The 27,754-nt window shown below is 38.1% G+C and overlaps 2 protein-coding genes across 7 annotated transcripts in view; one reads left to right on the top strand and one right to left on the bottom strand.

Moving 5' to 3' along the window:
• st3gal8 (ST3 beta-galactoside alpha-2,3-sialyltransferase 8) overlaps positions 1-22,782 on the top strand; it is a 28,204-nt gene extending 5,422 nt beyond the window's left edge. The window contains exons 2-8 of one of the 2 annotated variants that reach the window (XR_013818506.1): positions 6,067-6,803; positions 13,940-14,127; positions 15,468-15,647; positions 15,736-15,781; positions 17,949-18,068; positions 18,148-20,737; positions 20,775-22,782. Coding sequence is in view for 1 of the 2 variants with exons in the window: in XM_079843784.1 (XP_079699910.1) it covers positions 6,480-6,803; positions 13,940-14,127; positions 15,468-15,647; positions 15,736-15,781; positions 17,949-18,068; positions 18,148-18,315 (1,026 nt within the window). In the remaining variant the exon portion in view is untranslated. Of the gene's footprint in view, positions 1-6,066; positions 6,804-13,939; positions 14,128-15,467; positions 15,648-15,735; positions 15,782-17,948; positions 18,069-18,147 lie in introns of both variants that reach the window. The other variant, XM_079843784.1, reaches the window with a different exon arrangement.
• unm_sa1614 (un-named sa1614) overlaps positions 22,061-27,754 on the bottom strand; it is a 46,708-nt gene continuing 41,014 nt past the window's right edge. Inside the window, exons 25-28 of one of the 5 annotated variants that reach the window (XM_079843782.1) lie at positions 26,976-27,037; positions 26,681-26,868; positions 26,043-26,165; positions 22,061-24,233 (exon numbers count right to left, since the gene is read on the bottom strand). In XM_079843782.1, the coding sequence (XP_079699908.1) occupies positions 24,225-24,233; positions 26,043-26,165; positions 26,681-26,868; positions 26,976-27,037 (382 nt within the window). In that variant the 3' untranslated portion in view covers positions 22,061-24,224. Of the gene's footprint in view, positions 24,234-25,882; positions 26,166-26,680; positions 26,869-26,975; positions 27,038-27,754 lie in introns of those variants that run through there. The other 4 variants (XM_079843779.1, XM_079843780.1, XM_079843781.1 and 1 more) reach the window with 4 other exon arrangements.

The raw sequence follows: 27,754 nt of genomic DNA, 5'->3' as shown, positions 1-27,754 counted from the left end.
TTTTTTTTTTTTGCGTGAGAAATTGGATGTGTGACGTGAGTGCGTGTGAAAACCAAGCCTGTAGTGCTTCAGTCAGAAATTGAAGCTTTCGCGCCTCGATCGCCCCCCGGTGGCCGGTCCCAGTATAGCTCCTAAACCCCGCCTCTCCATGTATTAGAATGGGCGCGAGACACACTAAACAATTTAATTACACTTCAAATAATTGTTTCCTAAAGATGGTTTCTGTCATTTTAGGCAGTTTTTATTACAATAATTTCATTTCAAGTGTTCGTTTTTTAAATAAGTTTAGTTTTAGTGAGTTATTTGATGCTATAAAACGAGGGGTGTGACGTCATGATTGACAGCTGAGATTGACGGCTTCTCTGAGTGAAGTTGTCACTGAGGCACTAACGGACTTTTTTCTGGATTTTTGGGAGGAGATTGGAGCTTTAGCTTTAATTTCTACACTTCCATAACTGTTTATTTCACACCAACATAATGAATTGTTCTGCATCTGCGAGAGTGTGGGCGGGCTTTTGATAATCGCGCCTCTACTTCCTGTTCTCTACTGCGCAACTCCGGTCCCGAGATCGCTACTGCGCAGACTCGGTCCCAAGATGTCAGCGCCGTGAGCGGGCCTATGAAAGCTTCAACTTTGGTCAGCGGAAGTCAATGAAGTCGCGTCGTCCATATTTTTTTACGGTCTATGGTGAAAACAGGCAAAACCGTGTGTCACACGGCGAAAGCGTGACGCCGGCTTCACACCGCACGCGTTAGCAGCGCAGGAGCGGAGCGTATGGAGTGCGGGAGCCGCGCGCACCCTTTCGATACAGATCCACTTTTGCGGCACGACTGAAGCGTGGTGTTGTGACGCTTCCCCTCATGTGTATGTTGATGGGTGTTCCTCAAGTTTACCGCTATGGGTATGTGTTTGAGCCAGCGGGGAATGAAAAACAAAGGACCGGCGAGAGACTTCCCTCCGTCTCTATGTGCTCTACTTCTAATGGATAGTCGCGTTGCGTTCAACGGATTCATTTGCATAAAGTTGAGCTTCGGCCAGCTTTTTTGACGCGCGGCATATGTTCAAATGCAGCGCCGCCTTCCTGGAATGCTTTGCGTGCGCGTTAAAGTCGCTTGACGTCACCCATAGGAATAAAGTGGAGTGTGGCGCGACAGAAGTGTTGCACGGACAAGTGGATCAGCACCCAGAGCGCACGCAAAGCATTCCGGGAAGGTGGCGCTGCATTTGAACAAATGCCGCGCATCAAAAAAGCTGGCCGAAGCTCAACTTTATGCAAATGAATCCGTTGAACGCAACGCAACCATCTTATATATTTATAATAAAACGAAGTATAAAACACCCTGCCTCTTTTCGTTTACATTTTAAAAATAATTAAACATTAATATGTGGTTTAGGTAAGGTGACCAGATTTCTGAAATGGAAACCGGGGACATTTCCTATTTGAGAACACAAGTACAGACAAGTACGCATATTGAGAAACGGCCAGAGTCTCAGATGTTTCTCCGTCGCTCTGCATACGTCATCTCCCTCATCGCTCTGATTGGTTTTAGGTCTATCCAATTGCGCCGAGAGGCATTTGAGCGACGCCCGTTGGTGACGCCCCTTTGGAAATGATTTGTCTATGAAGCTTTGCCAGACCATAACTCAGTTACTACTGAGAATGGTCTGGTTTTAACCAGGCTAGGACCTTTCAAGTTTGGGCATAAACTTCTGGCAGTGTTGTGTTTTTGTGTATTTTATAAATTTTTTAACAGCGCTGGATGTCATATGGTGATCGTGAAACATTCGGGACATTTCACTACATGATTTCATGGTGAAATTTGTTATTTTCCATGTTAATCAGGTCAGTTTTGATCAAGAACAATCCACTGTGGCTTTAATTCAGCGTGAGCAGCGCGGCAAAAATAGACTCGGCGCAGAAACGATCGCGGCACTGCTGCTTCTGCTCTGCTCCTGCTACGCGCTGCCGCGCCGCCTCTGCGTGCGGTGTGAATGCTCTAATCTGTTAACATGGGCGCCGAAAAAAACGCGCTGCTTACGCGTGCGGTGTAGGGTGACCACCTGTCCCGCTTTGCGTTGTACCGCACAGCATTTTCACCCCTTGTCCCGCATGTCGCATATTGAGAAAATGTCCCGCATTTTCACTAGTCTGTTGATTTTTAATGATCATATTGAGAAAACATGCATGCGTTCTTTTGCCTTTTTAAGAAAGCATTTTATTTATTATTTTTGCGGCATCGTTTTTCATTTTTAACAGCGCTTCGTCAGAAGTAACATCCCGCATTACACAAATACAAAAGCCGTTTTTTAAACCATATCCAATGGTTGAAAAGAAAGGAGTAAACACAGTCACTAGTAGGTTGTGACGGCTGTCAATCAAAATGTGGAGCGGTGATTCGTTCCATGTGTTCCCTGTCAGAAAACGAATGGATAGTTCTGTATATAAATGAATATATATATATATATATATATATATATATATATATATATATATATATATATATATATATTATATATATATATATATATATATATATATATATATATATATATATATATATATATATATATATATATAATTATTTAATATATATAAATACTTTTTTATATTAATCAATTAATATATAAGATTGACTAATTTAATGTTGTTTTATTTGTTTCATTATTTATTTAGTTGGATTTTAGTTGCACTTGGTCAGAACTGTTTCCAAAGTAGTTATCTGCATGATGCCTGCTGCCTTTGGGCTTAGTGATGTTGAATTTAAGATTATACAACAGTTTCAGGTTATGTTTTAGTGTTGGTAACATGTCCCACATTGTCCCACGCAAACTTAGTAATCGTCCCACATTTGGTTTGTTTGATGGTGGTCACCCTAGTGCGGTGTGAAACCGGCGTGAGAGTTGGCAGCTCTGAGGTTAGCGGTAACCAACGTACAGACACTGATGGTGACATATAGGCTACACCACAATATTCCGATTAGCAGTCCGAATGTTTTTATCAAACGCAAGACGATGTCAAACAAAATGACATCTCTAGATTACAGTCTGGAGTTAACATTTTAAATAATTCAGAAAACATGATCAGATGACTGACATCTGTTCCTGCAGGTAGCTATACATAGTGGCTCCATCCACTTTATTTATCTTATCTTTGTTCTTGTCATATTTTTTTGTAAAAAAAAAAAAAGAAAAATAAAGTGAAGGGGAAAAAAGTTGCTAAATTATTATTATATATTTTACATTTTCATTATACATATTAATATATTTATATACAGTATATTATAACAGTTATATATTTTATTTTATATTTCAAGAGAACTGTATATAAAACTTCCATATTTGTGCATACATTAAAAATTATAGGCCTATATATAAAATTTAAATAGCTTTTCGGCTCTGTTTTACTCATATTATATATATATATATAAAATAAAAATAATATATATATATGTATATATATATATATATATATATATATATATATATATATATATATATATATATATATATATATATATATATATATATATATATATATATATATATATATATATATATATATATATATATATATATATATATATATATTATTTTTATTTTATATTTCAAGAGAAGTGTACATAAAACGTCCATATTTTTGCATAAATATATTTTTTAATATAACATTTCAATTGCTTTTCTAGGGCTCTGTTTTGCTCATATATTATATATTTTATTTTATATTTCAAGAGAAGTGTACATAAAACATCCATATTTTTGCATACATAAATAAAAAATGTATATAACATTTAAATAGCTTTCCTAAGGCTCTGTTTTGCTCATATATTATATTATATATATATATGTATTATTTTTATTTTATATTTCAAGAGAAGTGTACATAAAACATCCATATTTTTGCATAAATAAAAAAAATGTATATAACATTTAAATAGCTTTTCTAAGGCTCTGTTTTGCTCATATATTATATATAAATATAAAATAAAAATAATATATAAATATATAATTATATATTTTATTTTTATTTTTATTTTATATTTCAAGAGAAGTGTTCATAAAACGTCCATATTTTTGCATTAAAAAATGTATATAACATTTAAATAGCTTTTCTAAGGCTCTGATTTATTAATAATATATTATAACATATTATTATGAATTGATTGCTATAAGTTTTGCATTAAAAGCAGCTTGTGTTGGGGCAAAGACCATTTATTAAAATACTTTAATGTTCTCAAAACTCATAAGACTCGTTAACAAAGACCAACATTTGCTCTCTGTGTTTCCCTTCCAAACCCAGTGTGTACCTCAAGGCTCACACCGAAAGTTTGGACAGGAGTCCTGTGAAAATGGGGTCCCTTTTGCTGAGTAAAGGGCACATTTCAATGAGCAATCAAATCTGAATAGTTTGGCAGACATTGAGGAGACTCTTGTTTCAGTAATATGAGAATCCCATTGGCTCTGGTGTTTCACATATTTGAATGCAAATGAATTAGTTCAGTCAGGATGTTTCCCTTGATGCAGCTGAATAACTGTTCAAATAAAAAACACACAGGAGCTTTTTGTAGCTGTAGTTTATCTGTCCTTTGACCATGCAAAGCCAGATTAGGCAGCAGTGTTGAGCCATACACTCTAAAAAAAAAGGCTCGTAATCATAGGGGAACCTTTTTTAGTGCTATATAGCACCAATTTTGGTGCTTCAGTGGTTCTTCAGCGGTTCTTCAGAGGTGCTATATAGCACCTTAGTCAAAGAACCGGTGAAGAACCTCTGAAGAACCGCTGAAGAACCACTGAAGCACCAAAATTGGTGCTATATAGCACTAAAAAAGGTTCCCCTATGATTACGAGCCAAGAACCATTTTTGGTGCAATATAGAACCTTTTTTTTTTAGAGTGTAGTAACTTGGTCAGTCATGAGAATCCCTGTTATCTTAAAAAAACCCATCACAAATCACAGGCTGCCCACGTACCAGGGCAAATATTACCATGGCCTAATGTTTTTAAAGCCACTTGTATGGAAACTAATGTCTTTCTTACAGCTGTTGTAATTCTTCTTGATTAGTTTTCTGAATGAGCTGCTTGTTTCTCAGCTTAAGCTAATGAGAACGCTCTGGATTGGTTACTTAAAGCTCCTTGCGTTCATTTTGAGATTAGTTCACTTTGAGTAATGAACGGTGGGGGAGACTGACTTTGCTGACTAGGTAGGTTTGGCTGCATTGGCAAGAGATGTAATTCTGTTTGGTCTGTAGTGAGATAGCTGTCTGGCAGAGAGAGACGGTTCTTCTGAATCAGCTGAACGTCAGCTGATCTCACATCCCCCACTCCATTACCAGCGTCTCCCTGCTCCGCCGGACACAGATCCCTAACAGATGAGGAAAGTCCTGGACTTCCTATAGGATAAAATTTCAGCCTTGCTCTGCAGTCACTGTGGTTTCTGGGATAGCTTTGTTTGTGTGTGTGTGTGTGTGTGTGTGTGTGTGTGTGTGTGTGTGTGTGTGTGTGTGTGTGTGTGTGTGTGTGTGTGTGTGTGTGTGTGTGTGTGTGTGTGTGTGTGTGTGTGTGTGTGTGTGTGTGTGTTTTAAGTAAAGCGACCGTTCCAAGGATGCTTGTTAAGGACTTCAAGTAGGCTATTTAAGTATCATGCATCGAGTCCAGAGCTCTGGACTGGGAATTGTGGGAGTAGCTGTGTTTGACATTCATCAATCTGAAGATGGATTTGCTGCATTGATGTGATTGGTCCAATGCAGTCAGCGGTGCTTTATTTATGAAGTTGTTCAGCGTGGATGTGGTGGGGAGTGTGAGGCAGGTTCAGCCACATTCTTGCTGTCTCAAGGCAACAGTTGTGGTCTTTCTGCAACTTCACCGTTGTATTTTGGAGTGCTGTGAAAAGTGACTAAACTTTAAGTTGTTATTTGCTGAAAATCTTGCAACACTCCCGTTGGCATGTTTATTAACAAAATCTGATTTCGAATCTGCCAATTTACTAAAAAGATAAAGAAGACTCCATGAATCAGATCATGACATAATGGAACAATGTCTGAAAATGTTGGTGTTCTTGTGTATTTTCAGGCGCTTCGGCAGCAGTGGGTGTTCGCAGTGGAATGAAACAAGGGCAGAGGCGCCTACAGCTGTACAGACAGGAAGTGAAGCTGCCTTATCTTCGACCCATTTCCTTCAACATTAAGAAACACTTTGACTCCTTTTAGTGCATTTCACCATGAGGCCTTGCGCTTTGGTTTTGAAAACTCATGACAGGATGGACAGATAGAACAAGGCCATAATGGACGATCCCGGATTGAAGATCCTGTCATTTTCCACCTCAGAGGCCATTTTGTTTTGTAAAGCAATTCATCATACACCATAAAACCCACAATCCATTTGGCAGGAACAAGCCAACCCAGAAGTGAATGCCTGTTACAGCAGTGGCTCCTTTAAATCTTTTCCTCTGGAAAATCCACCCCGAGGTTTAGTTTGTCTTTACCATGATGTTGAGAAGAAAACTGTACTTGGGCGCTTTGCTAGGTGCTATTTTGTTTTTAATGATAGCTGCTCACACAATTCAGAAGGCCGGGGTTGTGCCCATCACAGCTTTACCCTCTCACCACGATGTCAATATACTGACAAAGAACCCGACACAGTTACACCCTATCACCGAGCCAAGACGAGGTCATTCCTGTAGCTGTACGTCCTGTATAGCAGACATGGGTGTGTCAGAGTGGTTTGACCAACACTATGATCATAAACAGAAACCGTACCTTACCGGCAGGGATGATGACATAGATGCCCTCTCTCTGAAGTGGTGGCTGGTAAGTAGCAGATTGTTGGTTTAAAGAGGCCATATTATGCCCTTTTACAAAGTCAATTTAAAAATGAAAGATTTTGCTTTTGGGGTCTACTAGAAAAGCACATTATTTTTAAAAACATATTATTTTACATTGATGCAGCGGTACTTCTCTTTCCAGTTTGTCACTAACGCTCTGGGGTGTGTTTCCTATACATCGGCGTAACTTGCTGCTTAATGGGATAGAGTAAATTATGGGCTAATTTTCATTTTTGGGTGAACTATCCCTTTAACTAACTACCATAGTATGCATCTTTGAAGAAATCAACTAGCTAGTCATGTTTCCTGAAACCGTATTGTCGCATTTATCACTCAGGTGGAGTAATAACTTAATCATTTTGATATCGAATTAATGCCAGACTTTTTTTTTGTTGCCAGATTCAGATTCTTTTTCTCAGTTATTTTGCTTTATTTCTAGATTCAATCATAGGCTCTTTCTTACTTGCTAAAACACGTACGGTACGCACATGCACCGGCGCTTTAAATCTCTTGAAAGACTAAAAGACATCAATTAAATTTGTATATATTCCAAATGAAAGATGATTGGACTGAATGCCAGCTTGCTTATTTTGCTTAAGATGAAAAAGATTTCAGTCCTCATGTCATGCAAACAAGAAATGAAACTGTGCAATGCTGTTTGAGAATGTTTTTTGGGAACTATGGTTTCGGGAAACACCACCTTGTTGAACGTGCTAATAACGACAGAACTTGCTACAGGTTTCCATCCAAGGATTTTTTTGCGAAAAAAGGTTTAGCGCATCAAAATGTTTACTGATATATAGCTGATGGAAATGGCAATTATCAAATTTTTTTTTTGTAAAATTCAAGTTTTGTTAAAAAGTCGATAATTCAAGTTTTATTAAAAAACTAATTTGGTAAAACATTTTGTTGAGAAACAAGGATTTAACGCAAATAAATGTTGTGTCACATGACAGAATTAGCCTATACAGCGTCTGCGCCAAGCGTGCCACATGAGTCCTGAAAAGTGAAGCCAAAGCGTTTCGATCGCCCCTTAGGTGGCTGGATGCAGTAAAGGCCATAAACCCCGCCCTCTCCATGTAATGTAATAGGACATTGACAAACTAAACAATTACAGATGGTTTCTGTCATTTTTTGGCAGTTTTTATCACGCTGATGTTAGTTCAAGTGTTTATTCCTTAAAGGGGGGGGGGAAACACTCAGTTTCAGTCAGTCTCATGTCAATCTTGAGTACCTATAGAGTAGCATTGCATCCTGCATATCTCCGAAAAGTCTTTATTTTTATTATAATTATAAAAGAAAGATGCGCTGTTCCGAGTCTTTCCGGAAAAAGCCGTGCGGCTGGGGGCGTATCGTGTGGGCGGAGCTAAAGAATGTCGAGCGCGCGCCGCTGTTACTGTGTTGAGTGAGCCTGAAAGCTGCGTCATCCCTAAAAGCGGAAAAAAACTTTATTCAACATAAAAAATGGCTTTTAATCAGATACAGCCATACATCTATGATCCGGAATCAGACCCAGAGGCTGAAGTTGAACAGGAGCAGCAGCAAAAACGACTAGAGCAGGACGTCGACTATGTGGTATAAGTTACACTAACTATATAATATGTTTAGCGGCTTGTGTTATTTAGAACACCATGTCAAGCGCGAGTGTTACAATGTGTGTGTGTGTGTGTGTGTGTGTGTATACGCGTGGTTTGTGAAGACATGATTTGTAGTAAGCGGACTGGTTTTGCGCGTCAGGCTAGTGTTTACATAGAAAGACATGGAATAGTAGCGCATTTGAATGAAGAACCGCGCTTATTTAGTTCAACATATTTCCCCACTCTTTGTGTATTGTTGTTTGGAGTGCTTTTACAATACACAAACATACACATATAGTGGCCAGCTAAACAAATGTACACACACTATACATCGCATGCTCCATTGATCAATACGTGATCATGTTTGGGCTACTTGATGGGCATAGGCAAAAACAGACATTTGAAGCAGTCAAACCTGCGGTTCCAACGTTGGGACCTTTATCGTTGGGACCGCTCCATCCTTCAGTATTAGGCGATCTGAAAATCCGGCGTCGAACTGGGTCTTGTTTATAAAACAATCGGCACCGAAATGCAGGGAACAGACATAAATATTTGCGCAACTCAGTTGTTGATCCGGAAAAGCAAATTCCATCTGTACGAGCCAGCGCTCTGATGGGCGTAGCCTATTGCTTTCACGCTCTCTCTCTCTCTCGCGCGCGCTCTTCCGGTAGAATTGTCCGTACGGCCCATATAAGGAAATTCCGCCCTGTTGACGTCAAGCGGACCCATGATCGAAAAAAACTTTCCGAAACTTATGACCAACAGGAAGTACTAATTTTGGCAAAGAAATACTCCCATCAAACGTCCACCTTAGCTTATGAAACGGTGTCCATGTTTAGCATGGGAATCCAAGTCTTTAACAGTGCCAAAAGATCAGTATGCATGAAACAGCATTTCACCCCCCCTTTAAATAAGTTTGGTTTTAGTTAGTTAGTTATTTGATGCTATAAAAACGGGGGTGTGACGGTATGATTGACAGCTGAGATGGACAGCTTCTCTGAGCAACCAACAGACTTTTTTTCGTGAACTTCAGGAGGAGCTTTAACTTTAATTTATACATTTCTCAATGATTGATTAGGCGGGAGCAGTCTAAGGGGAAGACCTTGATATCGCGGCTCCACTTCGCGCTCATTACTGCACAGACTCGAGATTCAAAATGGAAGCGTATATTGGGACACTAGCGGCTTCACTTACTACAATTTAAGACAGTGAAGGTGTGTTGTCCATCTTTATGATCCGCGCTTGTGTTGTTGCTTCCCTTAAAGCACTGTTTTCCCTGTAGTTCAAATTAAATCTCTCTATATATATCTTTTTACCATGTATAAATTCGGAATAGGCAGTTGTTGCTGCTATTTAAAAAAAATGATGTACCTATTACCAAGCATACTTTTCAGTCTACAACCTAATAAAAGTTCATCAGAAAAAAATATACAACTGCACTCATTTCTGAATTGCCTGATGATCAAGTCTAAAGAGTCTTTGAAAAAACATGACACAAAGTGGGTTGAATCTAAAAAGCTCTAAACGAAATTTAGAATTGTTAAGATGGCGTCAGTTAAGCAATAGACCATTTAAAAAAGTTAAAAACCCCTACACAAATAAAAGCTGATCTGTCTCTGAAAAAAAAATCAGCAGCTATATGATGTTTTTGATCGATTTGAGGTTACTGATCTCTTGAAACCATAAAGAATAACCTTTTTGGTTTGAATGATCTGAATAAGTTCAGCCACGTCAAACCGCGAGGCTTATTATTTGTGAAAATAGTAAGAAGTAAACTGTTGAATTGAAATGGTCTCATTACTCTCTGCATTTAACAAAAATTTGGGATGCAAAAGATACAATATAATTTGTGATATAGGCAAAACTATGTATGGCAACGACTCAAGGGCAGATTTTTGCAGAAATGTCCATAACCCTTACCATAACTGCGAGTTTCAACACACTACTTATGCAACTCAACCAGGCCTCGCCCCACTTTTTTGCATATACCTTGAGCGGAAATTATTTAAATGAGGAATATTGTGACGTGTACGTTGCTATAAAGCCCCGTTTCCACCGAAATTACCCGGAACAATTTGTACCAGGAACTTTTTTCCCCCCAGACCTGCTATGTCTGCGTTTCCACTGCGGTCTAAAGTACAGTGAAGATTAGGCAAATTAGTCCAGAGACGTGGAACTGCGCGCGACTGTTCCTCCCAGTCACCGACAGTAACGTTAATTGTTTTTTTGTGCGACACTGTCTGAAACAATAACAAGTATGGAGGAGATGCAAGCAGCGCTGCTTTTGCTAGTTATGTATTGGTTTACTAAAGAGGTAATTAACAAAATGGCGGAAAAGAGACAAGCATTGATACTAAAGTGTATTCTGAAAGCTATATTTAAAATTAGACAACGTATGTTATAATCAGCTATTACGGATATTGACCGTGTGATGGCTGAGACAATGCGCGCCATTGGACAGAAAGAGCTAGACTGATATTTACTGAACGCAGAACAAACCTCGCAAGACTTTTAAAAATGCCGGTTGAAATAGAATGCTGTGTGAGCTCAACCTATCAGCATGTTCAGTGCCCAAGTCCCACCCCCAAAAGCTCCTGAACTTTGAAAAAGTACTACCTTGCGAGCAGGGACATTTGGAGGGGGATATATTTACCCGGAACCGGAACTTCATTTAGACCCCGGTCTTGTTTCAAAAAAAAAAAAACAGAAGTAGTGACCGAATGTCTTGAAGCTTCTGCATTTTTACATTTTGTTTGCAAAAAAAAATATTATCCCACATCCTGATTATGTATACAGTACAAATCTTTTTTTATGTGCTGTCCATACATATCATGCCCTTGTAGCAGTTATTGTGAAGTAGTTTTCTCACATATTTTGGCCCATGTCTCCACTGTAGACATGTGCCAGTAAACGGTAATACGATATACCACAATAATGAACATGCACAATATTGTTATCCTGGGCACTTCAAAATACCGTGAATAATTATTTATTACAATTATTACGATTTTTAGAATGAATTTTAAGTATACTTTACCCATCAACCATTTAAAATGAACAACACGTCAAAGAGGGACGCCCACTGATGTAAATAGACCGCGCATGAGCCGAGCACATGGCGGAACGAGTGAAGGAGATGTGGCGAAGTGCACATTCACTCTTTGACAGCAGAGGGCGCTGACGGAACAGCAGAAATGCAGCCGTTTCCACGCTCATCACATAACCTAATACTTAATACTTAAAGACTTAAGGCTATTCATTTTCAAACTTGAATATTTTATATTTTAATCTGGACTAAATACATGCCCTAGATATTGTTTGAATATGTTCTGACTGTTGTTCAATCACACACTTTACAATAAGGCTCCATTATTTAACATTAGTTCATTCATTAACAAACTGACAATGAAAAATACTTCTAAAGCAAATATTAATCTTAGTTAAATGTACATTTCAGCATTTAATAACACATTAAAATCAAAAGTTGTCACTGTATTATTTAATGGACCTGAACTAACACTAACAGTTGCTTTTTTTAACTAACGTTATCAAAGAAGAATAACTTCTGTAAAAATGTAGCTATTCGCTCTTTGTTGATGTTAATGCATTAACTGGTGAGACTTTATTGTAAAGTGTTACCTATTGTTCCTTATAATTCTTTTGCACTTTAATCTGTTTTAAATATTTGTTTACTTTATACATTTTTGTGTATTGCTTTATTGTATTTAAATGTTTGGTTCGTTTGTTATAAGAAAGTTATTAAACCTGTTATAGTTTGACAACACTTTTTTTGCAACTTATTTCAATACCATGATAATACCGTACACAGTGATAAAAGCTTCAGCAATAAATTGCAACATAAAAATTTGATACCGGCACATGCCTACTCCACTGTTGAGCAACAGCAGAACTGAAAACATTACTACATAACCTACCCATAAACAATTATGGTATATATATATAAATACACTAAATACGTTGACAGACACTGAATTAAATGAATTACTTTAATTACTAAATAAATGAAAATAAAAAGATTAAATAACTGAGACAAGTTAGAAATAAACTGAACAAGTGTCACAGAAATTGTACAAACTAAAAAGGTATAATGATATAAAGTAGCAGTCAGTATCTGGTGTGGCCACCAGCTACTTTAGGTTCTACAGTAGGTCTTGTCCTCATAGACTGCACCAAATTTGCCTGTTCTTGTGTGAGATATTACTTCACTATTTCACCAAGGCACTTGCAAGTCCTCAAACACATCAAGGTGGTTTGGCACTGCAAGGACGATCAGTAGCATATCTTGGGTGTCTTACATTACAGACATTGCAGTTTATTGGACAGGTGGACTATAGGATGTTCACACAGGTGATCAGGAACCCCAGGCATCTTCCTCCTAGTGTTTTTTCACTGTTAGTAGAAAGATCTCTTTAAGTGTCCCAAGTTATTGGAACTGTGATTTTGATTGTCTACTGCTTGTAAATTGTTAGTGACTGTTCCACAGATGCATGTGTAGTTTTTTTATGGTTCATTGAACAAGCATGAAAAACATTGTTTAAAGCTTTATTTTAGCATTTTTTGCATCAGCTTAGGCAGTTGTTTCAAATAGAAACGTGCAACAAGGCCAGATTACAGGGGTGCCAAGTCTGCAGTTTTCCTGCTGAATTGGGGTACTGCGGGTAGTTTTTCTAGTCCACTGGTTGAAGCCACCCAACACCCCAATTTTTACCCCCCGGAGCACGATTGGGCTAGGTTTGATTAGCAATTGGGCGAGTTTTGTTATGCAGACCTGGCAACCCTGCCAGATTGGGCACCGGCTCCAGCACTGGCACGCTGTTGGAGGAGAAGGGTGGCCAGATGATCAGATAAATAGGTGATCATTTGGCCAAATTTTTGCAATGAGTGGGAGTTGTTCCTCGTTTCATTCGCTAGACTCTACTACACAGCCATTGGCCTCTCTAAGCTAGAGACTCTTGGGATTCTCAGGCATGCCTCTGAAGTCATAGCTGTAGATATCATTTTCATTTCCCTTTTCTGGCACATGGACACGTCAGGGAAAGACAACAGCTGGTGTGTTCATTCCAGACCCTCTCAAGTTCTCTTACTACCATCATATCTGTTTGCCAAACATCATTAAAGCGATGGCTGTGGATCCCCGAGTCATTATCTGGTTTCCTTAAACAAAAAAGTGATTCTCCCTTGGGAACAAGGGCACAAATAGGCCCTTCGGCCCAGCCATGTGTTTCAGTAAGGTTTAATTTAGCCTAATTAAAGGCTTTCAAACCTTTGCAGGCAATGGCACTAAGAGTGCACTCAGATAAGCTTGAAATTGCTTTTCCTCAAGTGTCTTGAGTTTCCATCCACATGGCACATAGAAACGTTGGCAGTATTTTAATAATGCATTAATAAAATAGAAAAAAACACAGTTGCTGGGATAGTCGTCTTTTCTTTTAACATTAATAATGTGGAGATTAGTAGCTTATATAATATTACTGAAATGTGGAGGTTCAGCTCTATAAGTTGTATTAATGATATTGTTTTGCAGTCTTTGCAGGCATCTGATGGAACGATCAAGGATGTCACCCATAAGATGTTTAAGATCATTTCCCCTCCACCTGAAGACAAAACACCACGGCAAAGCCAGTGTCGGAAATGTGCAGTTGTTGGAAACTCTGGCAATCTGTTGAAGTCCAAAAATGGAGCCTTGATAGATTCCCACTCAACTATTATTAGGTGTGTTTTCTGCTCTTTGTGTGTCTAGTCTAAAGTTATAAAGGGATTAGTGTTGTCACGATACTGGAATTTCTAACTTCGATACGATACCTAAAAAAGTATCGATATTCGATACCATTTTCGATACCACGGGGAAAAAACTCTGCATATACTGTCTAATAGATCATTTTAATATAATTTCTTTTTGTCCGTCTATAGAAAGTCTAGGCAATTAAAATTGTATTCTGAAGAGATAACTTTATATGATAATGTTTAATGAACTTTTTACCATTACAATTATCTCACAAATATTTACTCACTAATTGTGTTGCAATAGCTTACATAGGCTACAGCTTGATTTCAAATTGAATTAAAAAAGATGAGTAAACTGTAATAAAATAAGAACAAATAAACAAATGACAAACAATAGCAAAAATAAATGCAATAGAAATAGACTGCTTTATTTTTTCAGGTAGGTCTAACAGTATTCAGGTAAGAAACTGAATTAAAAAAAAACCCAACGTAATCAAATTTAAAATAACATTGGATAATCTTCATTGTAAAAAATGTAATACAGATTAATCCATTAAAGTTACACAAGTTAATCAGTCAAGAACATTAAGTGATCGTTTGTCTTTTTGTAGTTTGAATAATAAATAACTGCTGTCCCTTTAAGACCTGACGCACGCATGGATTCCAAACACTGCTCTTTACACATTATTCCTGAACTGGTTACGACTGTGTTTACGATAATACTCACCCAGATGGGCATTGAGACATTTTTTGAGTGTATTTGACCAATAATTAGCTGGAAAAAGGAGCTCATTTTTGCACTTGTATGTCAGAGGCGGCTTTATTACGGTATGTGTGTGCGCTTCAGATGCGAGCGCGAAATCTTTGGTAATTAGTAGAATAAACATTATGTGCAATCCCGTGCGAAATTCTGACCGGTCACACCAACACTAACACTGTCATTATGCAAAAATCCAGCAGAACACGCGTTCGCCGTGTTCAGTAACCGGACTAAATGAGAGGAGGCGGGTGCGTGTCAACTCGCTGTCGGTCGGAGAGGAGAGGAGAGCGCAGCTGGTATCGATACTGTAGAAAAGGAGTATCGTATCGTTTCAGATATCTCAGTATCGATACATATCGATATTTTTGACAACACTAAAAGGGATAGTTCAACCAAAAATGAAAATGCATCAAAACAACACAAAAAAAAGAACCAACACTGGTTCATGTTGACTGTATGAGATTAAATCCTAATTAAATTTAAAAAATGGTTCATCTTCATTTTGAGTAGCCAATAAGTGCATTCTTTTTTTGTTGAACTAATGCTTTTCAACTGGATTGTCCCACAGAATGAATAAGGCCGTAACTGTGGGTTTTGAAGAGGATGTTGGTAACCGAACCACCCACCACTTCATGTACCCAGAGAGTGCGATCGATCTGAGACCTGGTGTCCATCTCGTCCTCCTTCCTTTCAAATTGAAAGACATGCAGTGGTTGACCAGCGCCCTTTCCACAGGAGAGATCAAAATGTACCTCAAAATATTTCTGAAAATTGTGCAACATCGATTTGAATTGATCTAAAATGACTAACTAATAGCGTTTGTATATCCCAAACAGGACGTACATGAGAGTGAAAAATCGTGTAGAAGCTGACAAAGACAAGGTGAGTGTACTGTAAATCATGCTAAAGCTTGTCAAATCATAGACGGAGGGTGAACCAATTCTAGGGTAAGGCTAGATGTGATTCCTCCTTAAAAACACATTTAAATAGAATGTCATTAAATAGTTACGTGTTGCCTATCAACAACCTACACATCCCAGCATAAACGCTCTTGTTATTAAAGTGGTTATGTTCACAAACCACTATAATTTGAACAGGCAATCATAAGCGTGATTTGGCACGGCAGCCAGTTATATGAATAATAAATAGCCTTACCTAATGCAGCAAAGCATACATGCTTTCTTCAAATTCTGAGTGGATCACCTTGAAGGCATAAAAGCGCCCCCTTTATAATCACTAAGCTGTCACTCATCTTAATTTATCACAATCTCACAAAGTTTTGCTAATCGATTAAGCTGACTGTACGATGAATATCTTGTTTAGCCTACATAAAGTTAAATTATACAGAGAGGATTTGAGTGTGCAGATCTCAGCAATGGACAAAAACTCTGGCGTTTTGACTGGTGAGGGGACTCTAACTTAAACGCTCTGATTGGTCATTGACAAAAATACATTGTAAATAAAAAAACCTTTATATAACCTTTATATATTTATATGAATTGCCCTCAAGAAAAATTGCCCTGTTTATTAGTTTATGATGAGAGTATTCGTGAGAGTGCAGAATTCAGAGTTCAGCTTGAGCACTGAACAAAACTCTGCGTTTCAGTGATTACTAATATTAACGCCTCTGATTGGCCATTGCATTCATAAGCTCAACAGAGTCGTGTGTGATTGGTTATAGTGCGCAATGCTGTAAAACGTATGTTGCAACATGAGCAGATCTAAATTTAAGGCTGCAATTGACACCGTTTCCACACTGCTTTTAAAGTATTCTCAACCGCGGATTAGTGCAGATGGCCGAGTTCGACACGTGCAGTACAATTGTTGTGACTCTTCTGTTTTTCTTTGGCATGCGCTGTTGTATGCACACCGGAGTACCGGGTGTGTGGAGTATATCCGAAGTATACATTGGGCTTAATGCTGCATTCCAGATGAGGTTGGAAGTGGGAATATCCCAAATGAAATGTCCCACTTCAGACCTCAGTTCGTTCCAGGCAATCAGATGTGAGTTCACGTGTTGACCACATGATGTCGCCACAACGAGAGCATCGTGTTTTTGTCAATTATTGCAAAAACAACATAAAATCGCTTTGAAAACAGCTGAGGAAAAGCAAAACGAAGGTTTTATTACATAAACTTAAAGGGTTAGTTCACCCAAAAATGAAAATTCTGTCATTAATTACTTACCCTCATGTCGTTCGACACCCGTCAGACCTCCGTTCATCTTCGGAACACAAATTAAGATATTTTAGTTGAAATCTGATGGCTCTGAAAGGCCTCCATTGGCACAATGCACAATTTCAAAACACGGCCTCATGAAGCTTCGAAGCGTTATGAATCAGTAAGCCGAATCAGCGGTTTGAATCGCCAAATTTCACCAGTTTGGTGAAATCATGATTCGACTCACTGATTCATAACGCTTCGAAGCTTCATGAGGCCGTGTTTTGAAATCATCATCACTATATAAGTCATTATTTAGGGTTTTTTTGCGCACAAAAACTATTCTCGCCGATTCATAAAGTTATTTTAGAACCACTGTAGTGAGATGGACTTTGTAACAACGTCTTTAGTACCTTTTAAGGGTCTTGAGAGCGAACCGTGCATTGTGCCAATGGAGGCCTTTCAGAGCCATCAGATTTCATCTAAAATATCTTAATTTGTGTTCTGAAGATGAACGGAGGTCTTACGGGTGTCGAACGACATGAGGGTAAGTAATTAATGACAGAATTTTCATTTTTGGGTGAACTAACCCTTTAATGTCTAATGTTAAAATTTGTTTTTACGTTTATGCTAATTGGAAGTGGCGTTAAATGACGCGTCTCGCTGAGGTTGGGGTTGATCAATGTACCCCGAGTTCACAGGTCAAATGTCCGACTTTGAGTGGCATTCCAGATGTTATTTCCAAGAACAAGGTGGGGAAAATCCAAATTCCGAGCTGTCTGGAACACAGCATTAGCCTTCCCCAGCCACACACGCTCTGCCTATGTTGTAAATTCATAAACGCATCTGCCTGTCAAGCCTAACTCTTCCTCCTGTGTGTGCTGCCCAGGTGGTTGTTGTAAATCCAGCCTTCTTTAAGTACACACATGACAACTGGACAGAGCGTCATGGAAGGTACCCGTCCACTGGAATATTAGCCATCATATTTGCTCTGCATCTCTGTGACGAGGTTTGTATTTCTACGTACAGCCAAGATAATCATTTCTGTGTCACTAGATGTTTTTAATCATGATGTTCAATCCCAACAGGTGTCAGTGTTTGGATATGGAGCAGACAAGCAAGGAAACTGGCACCACTATTGGGAGTACAACAGATACGCAGGTGCCTTTCGAAAGACCGGCGTCCACAATGCGGATTTCGAGACTGAGATCATTCAGAGGCTCAGCACAGAGGGCAAAATCAAACTGTACAGATGAGCCTGTAATTGTGGCCTTTATTGACTCACTGGTGCTCAATGCCATGTAAATGACGGGCCAGGACCTGCACTGCAGGCGAATGGAAGCCAAAGAGACGCAGATCTGTGATCCACCCTACCATTAATTGACCACTGTGAACTGCACTGAACCAAACCCACAGACATCAAGCTGTAGTCCTATGACCAAATGAACTCCTCCTGTTTTCTAACAGCATTTTACTTGCTACGTGCCTGAAGAAAAAGACGGATGTTGCCTTCCTCCCCAGTCGGGCATTGAAACGTTGAAGAAAATGAACAGTAAGCAAATTGGCTTAGCCTCCTTACATACTTCTTTCTTATTTAGGCTGTTCTGACTAGCCTCACACAGTGTCTGCAGTGCAATTTGTGACACAACTAGATGGGTTTCACGTATAATCAACAAAGCTGTCTAAACTGCAAGAAAGAAGAAAGATGTTGATCATCAGCGCCATTCACTTGCAGATGTTCTAAAAAGCCAGTTTTCATTAAAGCCTTAAAGTCAACATGAAGCAGCATTCACAACAAAGTGCAACAAAATATTTCATGAAGAAAAAAGGGCGGGGTTTGATTTGAACCATTGGTAATTGATTGGGTGTATCTGATTGGACCATATGACAGGTGGTTGGTTGGACAGTTTAGTGATGTCAACCCGAAAAGGAATGAGGTGGTGCAAGTTGTTAAATTTTGATGGAAGATTATGAAAAAAAAATTCTTCACTCACTTTCTTCTTCTTCTTCTTTTTTTTTTAAAATGACGCACATTGATAAATTGTGCAAAATAAGTATTAAAATGTAGTAAGGAGTATTTCACTTCCTCCTTTGCAACACAAAAGAAGACATTTTGGAGAATGTTGGGGATCATTAAAATTAGACCCCATACAAAATAAAAAAATATATTCCAAATATCTTTTTTGTGTTCTGCAATAGGGTTGTCAAACGTACCGGTACCAGCATTTCTACACTACCAGTAGTACCGTGTACCAGGTATTTTCGGTACCCGCTGATAGACGCTGTTTTCTGTTTAACAGTCCTGTCTAATACATTATTACATAGAACTGTTATACAAAGAAAGTAGACAGTATATAAAAAAGAATTAGCGTTTGCCATGTTCTGATGTCCAATGTCGCTAGCCGAGCAGAAATACATGTTTCGCTTGGTCCCCTCAAAGTTGCGTTGGATTTTCTCTTTAGCATAAAGGTTAAGAGGTGCATCTATCACTGTTTTCCATTTTTCTAGAGTTAAGCCCTGTTTCCACCAAAATTACCCGGGAAAATTTGTACCAGGAACTTTTTAATTCCCCCAGACCTGCTACTGTCTACGTTTCCACTGCGGTCTAAAGAACCGTGAAGATTAGGAAAATTAGTCCGGTGATGTAGGACTGCGCGCGACTGCTCCTCCCAGTCAGCGATGGACAATAATTATTTTTGCGCGACACTGTCTGCAACAATAACAAGTATGGAGGAGATGCAAGCAGCACTGCTTTTGCTGGTTATGTATTGGTTTACTAAACAGGTCATTAACAAAACGGAAAAGAGACGAGCACCGATACTAAAGCGTAGACTGAGAGCTCGTAAAGCTAGATTTAAAATAAGACAATGTATGTTATTATCAGCTATTACGGACATTGACCGTGAGATTGCTGAGACGAACGCGCGCCATCGGACAGAAAGAGCAAGACTGATATTTACTGAACGCAGAACGAACCACGCAAAAGACTTGCAAAATGCAGATTGAAATAAAATGCTGCATGGAGTCAACCAATCAGCATGTTCAGCGCCCAAGTCCCACCTCCGAAAGTTCCTGAACTTTGAAAAAGTACTACCTCGGGAGCAGGGCCGTTCGGAGGGGGAAATATTTCCCTGGAACTTCATTTAGACCCCGGTTCCTGCGGTCGAAACACACCGAGTACCACCCCAAAGTTCCTGGGGTGGAAACGTGGCTTTAGTTTCTGGAGTAAATGTATAGGCTATAATCTGTGTGTGTAAAAATGGCGGGTGCTGGTGTTTCATGTGCGTTCGGCCAATCAGTGTACACTAACGTCACTGGTAGTTTCTATTGTGCTGGGTTAGACCCTACACTCTTAAAAAATAAAGGTTCTTTGGCGAGGTGTATGGTTCCATGAAGAACCGTAAATATCCAAAGAACCCTTACATTGTACAAAAGGTTCTTTTTAGCATAGAAAGGTTCTTTATACTATAAAATGCTTAGGAAAAAATGGTTCTTTAAAGAACCTTTCCCAAAACTGTTCTTCAGGGAACCAAAAATGGTTCTTCTATGGCATCGCCGTGAAAACCCATTTTTGGTTCTTCCTGGCACCTTTATTTTTAAGAGTGTACTCTGAAGTAGGATCTAATTTTGTTCCCCAAAAAAAGAGTTTCTATGGAACTATGAAAAGGTTCCTCCAGTGTGAAAGCCACTAAACACTCGTTCGTGTTTGTTTAAGCGCTCTGAGCATCAACGGTTTCTATTGACAGTGTGTTTTTAAAAGCGTTGAGCATTGTAGCAAATCACGATCATATCTGTTGAGCGCATGAACGCAATGACCTGTCAGAGGTGCACCTCTGAAAACGCACAAGGTTTTGTTTTCAACGCGAAACGTGCCTGCTCGTGAATTCATTTATCATAAACAAACAAAGTGCAAACCCAGTGAAATGAAAACTGCAATGATTGACTGTGATAACCAACAGACGCACACTTCCCCAAAATGTTACTGGTATTGGTACGGACTACTGAAATGTTGGTACTGTGACAACCCTATTCTGCAGAAAAAAGTAGTCATACTGGTTGGGAATGACATGAGGGTGAGTAAATGTCAGAAAATTCATTCTTGGAGGAACTACTCCAAGTACATAAGATCTGATCAAATCTCATGTTGACTTTTAAACTTTAACCTGCAGTGCATTAAAGCATTTTAGATTGTAAGTTTGTGGATTATAAGGTTTCAAAATATTGACAAAGCAATAAACATATTTGTAAAAATCAGAAATTAGTTTGAATAGCGTATTAAGACGTTCACAAATGCTATTTTACATTTCAGTACAGACAATTACAGATGCACTGACATTAAGTCACCACACATTTACTGCATTGATATTTGAAGGACTGTTCTCACCTTAAATTTCTCTCCTAATTTAACCATACTGCCAATGGAATCACCTAATAATACCCAAAACACATGCTGGAAGATGTATGTCACAGAGCTGTGAAAGCATTCTAGATTGTAGTTGAGAGTGTGGAGTTTCCTTTGGGAGCCTTATTTGTGTGCAATGCGTTCAATATCATTATATACCTTTAGACCAAAGCCGTCCCTAGAGAGATGAATCTGGTCTCAGTGGCCTTAAAATGACCCGTTGGTACTAGTACAACAACCTCTTTACAGTTCTGGATATAGCAAATGCTGTACTTTCATACATGTTTGATTCATTTTTTCCCTAAAATACAATTTATCTCTGTTTATATTTTTGTAGTTGAAATTACTGGTGGTAGACGTTCTGTGGTTTATTCCCCCCATTGTGAACTTTAAGGACTGTGACAAGGTTGAAACCTGAGCTGTAATTTCAATGTTTGTTGACAAGTATTACCACACATGTGGGTTTGTTCTGTGGTTGTATGTTCTTGAATGTATTTTGGCTTTGCATCACTTCCTGTCAGTCAGTGGCTATCACAGTTTACAGAGTTTGCATGGAAAGGAGACACACGGATCATCTGAAAACACACAAACACTCAAATCAAGACAAAATTCTGTGTTTTAATCTAATTAGAAACAAAACCAAAGCATAAACATATTTGAATTCAAAAGTCACAGTTTAGGGCATCCAGCACAGTATTAAAAAAATATGTGATTAATTTTGCATAAATAAAAATACAGAAAAACATACTTTTTTTTCTCCTTTTAAAAAAAAATGAGATACACAATACATAAATATCTCACAATACCCTTGTTTTCCATTCAGGTTCTTTAACAAATAAAAAGCAAATGCTAAAACCACATTTTCAACTTTTACTGCAATACATTACGGTGTATATATATAAGATCCTCTAATGCAAGTAAGAGGAATAGATCACCAATTCAAATGGAATATTTATTCCACGTCCCTGCTGGAGTCCGAGATATTGAGCAGTAAAGTCAAGGAAAGCTGTGGCCAAATGACGTTTTACCATTTTGTTTACATCTCATATATTCAAACAACATGCGACAACAGATTTGATATTCCCTAAGTGTGACATCATTTGAAAAAATGTCTTCTGCCACAAGTAGTGTTCTACTCTCAAGCACTTTAAGAAGTTCGTACATGTTCAAAACTGTCCAGCTGAATGTGATGCTTTGATTACATTGTAATAGCCAAATTGTGTGGTTGTGCACATCTTTGTAAGCTTCTGTGTTCATGAGTTTTGTGTGAACCTGTGATTAATCTGTGGTCTGTTTTCAATAAACCACTTACTTAACCATTTATTCAGTGATTTATTTCGTCTGAAGATGCAGAAACAATGGAACGATAAATGGGTGATCTCAAAACGTGTCTGCGTATTTCACCCAAAATCAAAAGAAAAACTTTTTTTTTGGCGTAAAGACATGTTTTAGGACCATTAAGGTTTTATTAAAACATTTTTAGTCTGGGATTTTTATATATACAGTATATATTGAAACTATTTTGTAAAGCACATCCCAAACTGCCATTATTATAATGTGAAAAAAAAATCATTCTAATTACTTTATATATTTTATTATTGAGTAGTATTTTTTGCTGTTTATGTAACAAAATACTGTTTACAATTTATAAAGTAATGAGAATAATGAAAATATAGAATAAAAAATAACTGAGAATTTGGGGGAAAGTCTGCTAAATTGTTGAGAAAATGTCACCAATGCAAGAAATCATGGTATAAAAAATACCCTTTTTTTCTTTGTGAAAAAAGTGTTTTTGTGCTATTCACCCAAGCACACGGTTTTCATAATTCATTCATTTGTTTATTCTTTTCTTTTAGAATTATTTTGTTACTAAGTTACAGAGAATGACTTTATATCTCGCAATTGTGTGTTATAAAGTCAGAATTGTGAGATATCTCACAATTCTGAGAGTCTCACTATTTTAAGAAATAAAGTCAGAACTCGCAAATCTGAGTCTTTTTTCCCTCAGAATTGGACAATCGCGAGTATATATCTCACCATTCTAAGAAATAAAGTCAGAATTGCGAGATATAAACTCTTAATTTGCACACAAAAAAAAGGATTGGACTTTATAAAGTCAGAATTGTGAGATGTAAACTCGCAATTGTGAGATAAAAAGTCACAATTATCTTTTAGAATATTTTATTCTGTGGCGGAAACAAGCTTCCATACAATTGTGCTTTAAAGCCATTCTTTTTGTCTCCATTTATTAGCAACATCTCGACATTACACTTTCACAATTCAATTCTGCAGCCTGACATGAATGATTACTCACATTTGAGTTCAGTTCAATGTAACAAATGACATGCGGCTCATGCTGTGTGTGCTTTCGGAGCGAGATTTTTAGGAGCGTATAGGATTTTACTCTACGAGCGTTTGGTTAGGCTGGTCTGTGGATGGATCGTGGGGCATGATTTCTCATGTCTGAGGGACCTGAACAACCACAAACTATGAGAATTTTTGTGCACAGCACAACTTGTTCCACATATCCCGTCTCTCTTGGCGCTGTGAGTGCTGCTTTGTTATGCTGATTCTTCATTACCGATGGTTCTGTGGGTAGACTTCAAGCCCCTCATTTCCCAGGGTGCTTTGGCAGTAAAGTCGACCGTGCTATGATTTCAGCTCCTGGCCGGCTTCATTCGCTGAGCATTGAGACAAACGATGCTGGAAATAAGCCCGTTCTGTCTGGCTGTCCCTCGATGTAGCCATGCTGAAAGGAAGATATTACTGGCTCTGGTTAGAGTCATCAAAAGGAAGGATGAGAAATTCAATTAAATGAAAGGGCGGCGCATGACAACATGCAATGAAGAAATAATGTCATAAACAAGGCCTGTACTTCCTGACTGAATGAAAATAAAGCAATGCTGCGAACACAAAGGATGGAGAGATTTGAGGAGGTTTAAAATAAGATGCGATTCACTTTTAAAGCTCTTCCCTGCATGCCAAGTGTCTCTCTTTGTATCCACAAGAAATCTATTCTTTTGATGGGCCATCCAGAGGCAGGATATTAGGCAAGCCCACTGGAGACGTATGGGCAGCTCTCTGACTCCGATATGGAGGCAGAATAAAACATGGACCCTGAGAGCTCTGCTCTGATCAGTTCCAGCTGCTCCCATGGAATTGTGGGATACATCTGCACACACAGCATGTTTGTAAAAGGCTAACAAGAACCCTGCCGCTTCCTCATCAAAACCATCTTTAACCGTAACAAGGATTTCGAGCCATTTATGCCAGCGATACTTCAAAGAGCCGAAAACAACTGACATTAAAGTAGTGGGATGTAAAACGAAGCAGAATTGATTTTTGTGCTATAGATTCCCTCAGGATTTATCCATAGATTCCCTCATTTAGTCTATGCTTACATAGACTTACATGTTTGTACAACATAAATTACAACTAAAAAAACTACAACTTTTTAAAATTGTTTTTTGGTCATTGAAATATAGCTGAAGTAAAATAAAATATAAATATTAGATGAACTTAAACTTAAATGAAAATTAGTGAAGGAAACAAACAGTACAAAACTGAATCAAAAAAGCTATAAAAAATTTAAACTGAAAATATAAATTCTAAATATTAATAAATACTATAATAGTATATAAATAATACTAAAATAACACTGAGCCATGTGTAGCAATTTAAAAAGCACACAGCGGTTTCAAAATTAACGTTTGAGGAATGTGTAATTTATGTTGTAGAGCAAAACAGGAAGGTTTCTTATAATTTTACTCAGTTTTTTTTCTCATATATCCAATATTAAAAACATCAGACATTCCCAAGGGAACCCATGGCAAATTAGTAGGGGTGTAACAATATTGTACCACAATATATCGCAATACAAAAATGCAACATTATGTATCGTGAATATTGACAATCTGTATTGTGTTTAAATCAAAATTACTGTGTGAGAAAAAATTCAAGGTTTACAGAATTTGTGTCAGTACTACATTATATGTAAATCTGAATATAATGTATAATAATGCAATGGGGGAATAGTTGTGGGTCCTGATAATGCCAAATGTCTTATGTTACCAGTATAAGGTGGCCTACATAGTCAGTGACAGAATGCACTAAAATAATTCTGTATTTTCAGCTTCAGAATCATGAATATTTTTATTCTGTGCATTGGATTAGCAGCACCAAGTCCAAGCCTATTAATTTCCACCCTCATTGTAACACCAAATTTAGCATTTTAAGAAACAGTATATTTTTTCCCTTTCCATCCTTTTATCATACGTCTTGGATTATCGCAATAATATCGTTCAGTATCGTGATATGTATCGAATCTTGACATGAGGGTATCGTTACACCCCTACAAATTAGCCTTCCGGATTGGCCTTAAAATTGATGTCATGACTTGAACTGTTCTTTTATAACACAGCTCTCTAGAATGCTTGAATCTTATTGGTCAATCTCACTATTCTGCAAATATTTTCATATAATGACCACTAAACTATGAATGAATTTCCTGCTTGTTTCGTGTCTCTCTCGCTCTCATTCAAATCGATCTCAAATCAGTTGTTCTTTTGTTCTTCTACTCACCCACCAATCAGCATCTTCCTCTCCGAGTACCACCAGGACGTCACCCTCAGTGAAGGTGAGCTCATCGTGATGATCTGCCATGCAGTCATACATGGCCTTCACACGCCTCAGCTTCGACTTAATCTAAACACAAGAACATCAATATTCTTACTAATATGGATTTCCTTTTAAACTGTCAATTTGTTGAAACCACAAGCATGAGAAACATGTCAAGAAACGCCTGTGTCTTTCCAACAGCCAAAGACGCATGTAATAAAAGAACATTCCTCTGGACCCTGCAGAGAAAACCAGCTCATGAATTCCCACATGGAAACAGACTGGTTTAAGCCGGTTTGATGCCCGGAAGGCCAGCACAGACATGTAAAACAGCTGTTGAAGCTAGTTTTCTAAAGAAATTAATACTTTTTCTTATTATTTAACACAAAGATGCGTTAAATTGATCAAAAGTGATGGATAAAGACATTCATAATGTTACATAAGTTAATATTTGAAATAAATGCTGTTATTTTGAACTTTCTATTCATCAAAGAATCCTAAAAAAATGTATCATGGTTTCCACAAAAATATCAAGCAAAATAACGGTTTCTAACATTGATAATAATTATCAATGTAGCAATGTTTGTGATCACTGTTCTCACCAAAGTTTTTCTGGGCAGTGGGTGAGGAGCAGTATGGCAGGAAGATGAGCTTCCGTTTGTCTCCAGGCTAAAGGAGCGAGGGGAGGTGGGAGACAGGGCCGGGGTGTGACGTCCAGCACTGCCGATGGGCAGTGGGGTTTGGTACAGAAAGTGAGACGAGCTACTTTCCCCATCTGCTCGAAAGCCTGCTGAGAGAGATTACGGCCATGACACATCGTAACAAAAAACATGAGTCGAGATAAGCAAAAAACAGCCTAACTGAAAACTGGAGATAGCTGGACAGTTAAAGTATTACCTCGTTCTGGTAGCTCAGATAAGGAGTTAAGAGTGGGCGTGGTGTATTTGGGAGACCCTGAGCTGAAACAGAAAGTCTTACGATGAGTATGTTAGTTTGCATTACTAACAACACAGTATACTGTAATGCATTGTACTCCACTGTATATAAACAAAGCAGTAAACTTTAGGTCAGATTATGACAGTCAAGACCAATAGTTTATTTAGAAGATGGTTTGTATGCATCTGATTAGGATGTCTTTTTTTATTTTTATTTACACTACCGTGATCAGTAAGATTTTTTTAAAAGAAATTAATACTTTTATTCATTGAAGATGCATTAAATTGATCAAACGTAGCCAATTTTAAATGTTACAAAAGATTTGTGTTCTCTTGAACATTCATCAAAGAATCGTGAAAAAATTTATCATGATCTCCACAAAAACTATTGATAACAATAACATTGATAATAATACAATTCAGCTTTGCCATCCCAGGAATAAATTCGAATTATATTAAAATATAATATCATTTTCTTTTCGACAATATTACTGTTTTACTGTATTTTTGCTCAAAACAAATGCAGCCTTGGTGAGCATAAGAGTGTCAGGGTTCTGTCACTTCGGTCTAGTTTACTCTTGGTTTGTGACAGAGCCCTGACACTCCTGTATTGTTTGTCTTGTCTTGTGTGAGCGCGCAGCTTTGAGCATGCTCGAGCTGCGTGCTCTTCTGTCCTTGTGTTTTGTGTGCGGGCGTGGTGTTCGGATCCCAGCACTTCGGTCTAGTTTGGGTTTCAGTTTT

Source organism: Gobio gobio (assembly GCF_949357685.1).
Source record: "Gobio gobio genome assembly, chromosome: 19".
In the NCBI taxonomy this organism is placed as follows: Eukaryota; Metazoa; Chordata; class Actinopteri; order Cypriniformes; family Gobionidae; genus Gobio; species Gobio gobio.
Note: the sequence above shows the minus strand (reverse complement) of the source record. Positions and strands in the feature narration are given on the sequence as shown.